Genomic DNA, 7511 nt, shown 5'->3' with positions numbered 1-7511 from the left:
GCAAAAAGTGTAAAAATGATGGGGGTATGGTTTAGTTTTAGGTTTAGAGCATAGTTTGTCGGGTACATTTTCCTCACAACATTGTACTAATAAAGCTGAACTAAATGTATAATAAAGTCGGCATCAAGTGAGAATTATAGTCCGTATCACTGCGTCAAATTGTGGAAATAGAAGAGTGGAATTAATCAGTTATTTCCGTCCCATGAAAACCATACTGTGCCTCCAATAGGTCGATGTTTTAGAAGGACCAGTTTTCACCTTTTTGAAGATGCATTTCTTTCAAATAATCCACCGTGATTTAAAAGCATACGTTCTTCTTTTTTTTTATCAATTAATATAAAATACATTTTAAGACAGATGGTTTTTCAGAATCAGCGACATCATGCACATTTAGCACCATTGCTATCGGTTGGTGTCGGTGTGTGTCTGCTGCAGGCCCTACTGTGTAAAGCACGCAGCGATAAATGCCTCACAATGTTTGACCCTGCTGGGAAGTGAAAAGTCGACTTGCAGAAAGCGTTGGTGCTCCTCAGCGTGGACACAGACGCTCTGCTCCACGGAGTAAAGATTCTGCTTTACTCTTCCTGAGAGTGAGGTGGCAGCATTGAGTTAATCTGCAGGCCCATGAACCCGGTGGCTCTGGCACATAATCACCATCTAAATGTGTAGTCCATCTGTCCAAACAGGTCTGCATTATATTAACGCAAATTATAATAAAGTAAAGCTGCTCGACGAGGAACACGCTGCCATATATGTGACTTATTTGTTCCGCCTTTGCAGACCACGTAACCCTCCCCAGCCAAAATCTAACCATTTCACTAATCTAATCCAAACACTGAACATCTGCAGCTCTTGACTTCTACCAAGAGGCCAAAAGCCACTTGACATTAAGTTGACTTTCAAACTGCAGCGTGAACCTAAAGCAGTCGCTTCATATGCAACTTTTACAAGATTTCAAGCCGTCTCTGCATATAGTGAGTTTTTAAATATGCAATTAAATCTAGGAATAGGTGTGTGTGCACCTGAACCTGAGGCTGCAGGCCCCTTGAGAGGCCAGAGGACTGAAGTCACGTGGCAATGCATGAGCTGCTGCTAATCCGAGCATGTGTGTAGGACCACCGCTTTTAGAAACACTCACTATTAACAGCCCCGAGACCCCCCACCGTCCTCTCTCTCTCTCTCTCTCTCTCGCTCTCTCCCTTTGCCCTGATGTCTTTGGGCCTGTGAACGTCAAGGATGGCTCAGAGTGACACACAAACCCCCCTCCCATCCACCTCCCCCCTGAGCTGCCGCCCCCATACTGGCTGCTGGCCTTTCCTGCCGTCTGATCCATATTTCAGAGGCGGCAGTGGTGGCACTGAGGGGGTATAATCCAACATTAAAGCAAGGAGGTCTGGGCTGAAAGCACAGGCGCAGGTTCATAAGGTCCTGGAAATCTTCAATTTTTCAATTTCCGCAGCGTTTGCAGTGGCTTCCAAGGCGCTGGCATAAATCTCCGGGTTTTTGGCGGGAGTGCAGATTTCAATGAGGGCGAGATTTTTCGAGCTAAAAAGGGCCCGACTCGGCTCGGTTTAGTTGGCGAGTTGGAGAGTAAGGAAACAAACGAGACGCGGTCAATTAAGAGGTGGTCACACTGTGATCATCATTAAACAGGTGGAAATCAATCATATTTTTATATGTGTATTATTGTATATTCATGTGAATTTAGGATTTCCCGTTAAAGTAACAAATCCTCTGTGACTTATCTTCTGATAGAGGAATGAAATTGAGCGAATGCATTCTATTGTGCACATTAAAACTGATATCTGTCAGATAAATTAATATACTATGAATTCACATTATAATGTAAGATAAACATTTTCTGAAAAAGAAGAGTTGGGCACGGGGTTTAAGAGGTTTAGCCGTTGCACCCTCCGATTTTCTCGACCTTTTAGATGAACAATTTCTAATTAGGGAAAAAAACTCCAATAATAAATGACTATAATGACATTTATTTAGTTCCCAAAAAAATATATTCTTTAAAGACAAATTCATATCCTGTATTTACAATTTTTAAAGGTTTGTCCATTCACAACAGAAGAGAGGCGAAGAAGAAACAGAGGACATAAAAGAGAGATACAAGCAAATCTGTGACAAAAACAACCATCTCTTTAGCAGGTAGAAGCTAAACGGTAACACTATGACAGGTAGCACTGCCAAAACAAAACAAAAAAAATAGCCTTCATTAATAAACTGTTCTCCGTTAAATAAAATTATTCCTTTCTCTTTCTCTTTGTCTTCTCATAATGTCGTTGTCACAACTCGCTGTGGTGCTGTCCCGTGGTGAGGTCTGCAGAGAAGGGAGAGAAAGCGTAAAGGTCAAAGGTGAAACAAGTGGGATGAACATGTATGTATCAGAAATACTTCAAATAATACACCAGTTTGAGTTTTTTTTTTTTATGTTATCTAAAACAATGTTAAACTCTATTTATGCAAATGATTGAAACCACTAAATTGCTTTATGTCTTTTCACCCTCCACTACCTCCCTGATGTTGCTATCAGCGTTTTCTTTGACATACATTAGCTGCATTCACTGAGGGGGCGTGAATAAATGGCGGCCGATTATTTAAATGACATAGGTGGCGTTAATTTAGGAGGGGGTAGGATATATTACTGCTGCCTGACGAGGCGTTAAAGTGGGGGACTCGATCACATGATTTATGGGCTGCAGCTCTCCGGTCAGGTGCAGCAGTGTTTACCTCTGCTTTCAGCTTCATTTAGCAGAGGACATGTGGAGAGAGGAATGGAGGTTGATAATGTCGCGATGCCAAATTGATTCCAAAACGCATGAGGCTATTACCTGTCAGTGATCAGCTGGAATGGGGACTTCCGGGAATCGGGCCTGTGGTCGCTCTCCTCGTCTGTAAAACGAAAGAAAAAAAACAAGATCAAATAAATAACACTTTATTAGTTTGAATTATCTTCAAAATTGCAAATTTTACTGTCATTTAGATGGTATTTGTTGTGGATCCGTTCTTGTTGACGCATGCGTAAAAGTGCCGAAGCTCAAACAGTAAACACATTATTGTACACAGTGTTGCGCAATATAATCCAGTCCATTACCATCTCTTTTTGGACTGAAGCTCCCCGACGACTCCACGTCGCTGTCCTCCTCCGTCCCCGAGGCCCCGGGCCCCGCCGCCGCCGTCGTCCGTGCGTCGTGACGCGCCGCCGGCACCGCGCCGTGGAGAGGCGCCCCTCCGAGGAGCGAGCGCATGTTCAAAAGAGAGTTGGCGTTCAGAAAAGCCGCGTTGGCCCAGTTGTGCAGTTTGCCAATCTGGCACGTGTAAATCCCATGACCCGGGAGCAAGGCCGGGTGGCCGGCGGAGGCCAAAGCCGGGTGCGGGTGCTGCTGCTGCTGCTGCTGCTGCTGGTGCGCGTGGTGGTGGTGGTGGTGCGCGGAAGGTCTGTGAGCGCTGTCCGGGGCCGTGGCGGTCTCAGCCAGGGACCAGATTTTGGGTTTGCTCTGCGGCGGTCTCTGGCACTCCTGTCTGCTGGGAGAAAGGTCCGCTGCGAGTTTGACAACAACCGGCGATCTGTTGAGGGAAATAGCCGCCTCCACTCCCCGCAGGGCCTCCACGGAAAGCGTCCTGCTGCTCTCGGAGCTCTTCGGCTCCGAGGCCTGCTCCCGGTCGGCCAGGCCGGCCTCCCCCTCTCCCTCTCCCTCTTCCTCGGCCTCTCCCTCTCCACCGCCCTCTCCCTCTCCCTTCCCCGGCTCCCCAGCTCCTTGCTCCTCCTCGGGCCTCTCGATGTCGACGGTTTCCAAATCGATCTCCTCCTCCTCGTCCTCGTCGTCGCTGCCGTTCTTGACGTCTTCCTCGTTGTCGCTGCTGAAGATGCGGCCGTCCCGGTCCTCGGCGCTGCGGCCCCAGGTGACCTTGTTCTCCTTCTTCAGGCGTCTGCGCGCGTTCGCGAACCACGTCGACACCTGGGAACCATTTTTTTTTTAAATTATTTTCCACGCATTATAAATCAGAATAAAAATCACGGCTCCTTTAAAAACACGGGGCTGCGGACTAGAAATATGATTAAATATGTAAAACCCATCCTCGTTATTATTCCTCATAATTCTTCGTTATCATTAAAGGAGCTTTGAAATCAGAAATATCTGGAGACTTGTCTCTCTCTCTCGGGGAGGAAGTGTGACTTTATTTAAGTGGGCTATCTGTCAGTCACACAGCTGGATCATCATATTTAATAATGCAACAATGACATTCTCTATTGCTCCTACGGGAAGCGATACGTGTTTTCTTTTCTTTAAACCAACACACGTGTTGTCCTGACCCACAGCTGAAGCGTTACGCACTGCCCACCTGTGTGAGTGTCATCCGGGTGATGATGGCCAGCATGATCTTCTCTCCCTTGGTGGGGTAGGGGTTCTTCTGGTGCTCCTGCAGCCAGGCCTTCAGGGTGCTGGTGGTCTCCCGGGTGGCCGTCTTGGCCCTCGACGGGTCCCCGTACGGGTACTGGCCGTACGGGTAGAAGCCCTGAGCGGCGTGGACCGGCAGAGAGGCGGGGTGGGACCCCGGGCTGTCCTTCAGCTCGTACTGGGAGCCCTGCAATGTGATGGTGGTGGGGACACAACTTGTTGAGCGACTGTGTTTTTGTCTTGAAAATAATTTCCTCACCAAGTTCAGAGAGAGAAAAAAATAACATATTCCAATGTTATTTTTTTTCTTTGTGCAGCAAAAAAAAGTTTTGGAAAGTTCCAACATCCTGTCAGTTTGACACCCAAAATAAGTAGGACACCAGGAACTGCATATTTATCACGAATTAAGGCAATTACCAGTAACAATTATGATTTTGCCAATTATTATTTTGTTCTGAAGTTTTTTTTAATTACATCAAAACATTATAACCATTATTTCGATTGAATAAACAAAGATGGAATATAATTAATTTCCAAACGTTCTCTAAACAGGACGTTCACTTATGAATAATGAATTGTGTTTTTTTTCTTCCTAAATAATAAACGCCGTCTATACACACACACACTATATATCTATATATCTATATATATATATATATATATTTATATATATATATATTACGTCTAAATTAGATTTTTCCTTCAAATATCCATAATTCACACCCCAAAAAAATCTGACCTGACAATTACGATATTTCATTTTAACCTAAAAGATGAGTTCTCTCATGGGTGATGATTTATTAATTCGCCATTTAGAAGCTGTATACATATATTAAGCATTTAAGCATAAAGATCATGAAATGTTATCTGACACATGCACGGTTTGGACTCCAAATAAATCGTATTTATTAACCATTGTTAAGCCACAAATCTCCCAGAATGATCTGCATTTACACATCGTGATAACTTCACATTGGATAATAGCACGTTCGTTTGCAATGAACAACAACTCAGCCAGGCAACAACAACACCAAAAAAGAAGAAGCAATGGCTCCGTGAACACCTGATCTGCTGCTGCAGAACAAGTACAACTCTCACCATCTGGGAGATGAGCGCGAGGTCTGCGGCTCCGCTGTACGGCAGGAAGGCACTGTAGTTGTGAGCCGCCCATGGGCTCCCGTACATCCCCAGCATAGAGCCGACAGCCGCGGCGGTAGCGGACGAGCTCAAGCCGCCCTCAGTGCCTCCTTCCCGGGCAGAGGCCGGCCGCTCGCCCCCGTACACCTCGTGGGAGGCGCTGAGGAACTGGGGGTACCCCAGCTGAGGGAAAGACATGTCCGGGAGAGAGAGAAAAAAAGCGCGTGTACTGTAAATCTCTCAAAAAAGCCAAAGTCACACAACAAGCAAAGAGGAGGGCAGCAGTAGAAAAAAAAAAAAAAAAAAAAAAAAAAAAGAGAAAGTAGCAATCCCCAGGAAGAAGTAGAGGATGAAGGGGGTGTCTAAATCACCAGAGTCCCCCTTTAAGAAACTGTCAAGCTTCCCCACTTCCACCGACCCGGAGTTGTGTCAGAGCCGCAGTTTGGCACCTCGAGTGCGGAGTGATGCGTGTATCTGGCCGCGGGAGCTTCTGGATGTGGAGCTGACTGACTGATTGGCAGCCTACTTAAGCACCAAGCTCCTCCTATGCCCGGGGCAGGCGATTAGTGCATTGGTTAGCCTAGGTCGTGTGTGTGTGTGTGTGTGTGTGTGTGTGTGTGTGTGTGTGTGTGTGTGTGTGTGTGTGTGTGTGTGTGTGTGTGTGTGTGTGTTGGTGTGTGTGATCTAATTTCTGCAGCCTTCCCTGTGTCTATACACAACAGAGAACCTGTGAAGTGTGTGCAAGTGTGTACATGTGTGTGCATGTGTGTGTGTGTGCAGTGCATATTTGCTTTTTTTCCACTGTGGCCAATAGGACTTTATTTAACAAACACTCGGTCCATATGGACACACAGTTTCATATTGTTGCGCATATAGTCACTATATGTTATTAATAGTAGTAGTAATAATGTGACAATAACATTATTAATAAGAAGAAATAAGAAGATTAATGTCTATCAGTTCAAACAACTGTTGCGATTTTGACAACTATTTGTCCCTATTTCTATATTTTAGGTGCCATTCTTCCGCTGCGCTCTGACAGCGAATGCGCGGTGTATGCCGGGACATTCTGTCCAGCAGATGGGCCGGGAGGCATCGATATGGTCGGCCGGTTCCGAGAGGAATGTCCGTGATTATCGACGGAAGTCAGTGGAGCATATTTTCAGGGCGCAGATAAAGGAGTCGGCAGGTAATGACAGAGATTGACGAGGATAAGAGATAGCAGAGATATGGAGCACACAGGAGCTGTGGACTGGAGAATGACAGATGTGTGTGGAGAAGAATGGACTACTGTACTCTGCTGGGCCTGTAGGTAAAGTCACAGATGTCGTAATCTATTTGGTAATTAAAAAAAACAAACAGAGGTTAAAGTTTAAATTTGGGATTTAAAATGCCGGAAAAATCGATTATTTCAATGTGGAAAAGTGGAAAAAATTGGAAAGCGTCCAGATTGATGGGTTCCTCATTGACAGGCTTAACTATCAAAACAACTCTGTTTCAATCTGCTCCTTTGAACACACACACACACACACACACACACACACACACACACACACACACACACACACACACACACACACACACGCACACATCGGGCAGTGCTAATGAGGTTGAGCACCCTGCGCCCCGCTCGGTGGCCCTGTGGCCCTCCTGGGTTCCCTCAGAGGTTAGCTGTGTAATTACTCCATCCCCATAAATACAGATTCATCATTTCACACTGGAGCCCCTGATGAGCTTGGCTGAGCTGAGAGAGAGAGAGAGAGGGATGGGGTGGAGGAGGAGGAGAGGGGCTGTGGGAGGGAGGGAGGAGTGGAGGATCTAATGATTTAATTACAGTGCTTAAAGCCCACTCTGGCTAAGTGATGGTCCTCTCTGACTCTTTCTCCCGTTCTCTCTCCTCCTCAGCACTGGCACCTAAAGGGCTTTACTCATGAATCTCAAAGCTGTTTTCCTAAACACATATTA

General features: G+C 45.9%; 1 protein-coding gene across 1 annotated transcript; it reads right to left on the bottom strand.

Annotated features, from left to right (window-relative positions):
• Positions 1–2280: 2280 nt before the first annotated feature.
• irx1b (iroquois homeobox 1b) lies at positions 2281–5744 on the bottom strand (the record flags this gene model as incomplete). Its single annotated transcript, XM_079232390.1, has 5 exons — positions 2281–2329; positions 2841–2901; positions 3104–3968; positions 4354–4596; positions 5508–5744. 5 exons carry the CDS (start codon positions 5742–5744, stop codon positions 2281–2283), a joined length of 1455 nt encoding a protein of 484 aa, XP_079088516.1.
• Positions 5745–7511: the final 1767 nt, after the last annotated feature.

Source organism: Taurulus bubalis (assembly GCF_910589615.1).
Source record: "Taurulus bubalis genome assembly, chromosome: 16".
Lineage (NCBI taxonomy): Eukaryota > Metazoa > Chordata > Actinopteri > Perciformes > Cottidae > Taurulus > Taurulus bubalis.
This window is presented reverse-complemented; position numbering and strand designations above follow the sequence as displayed.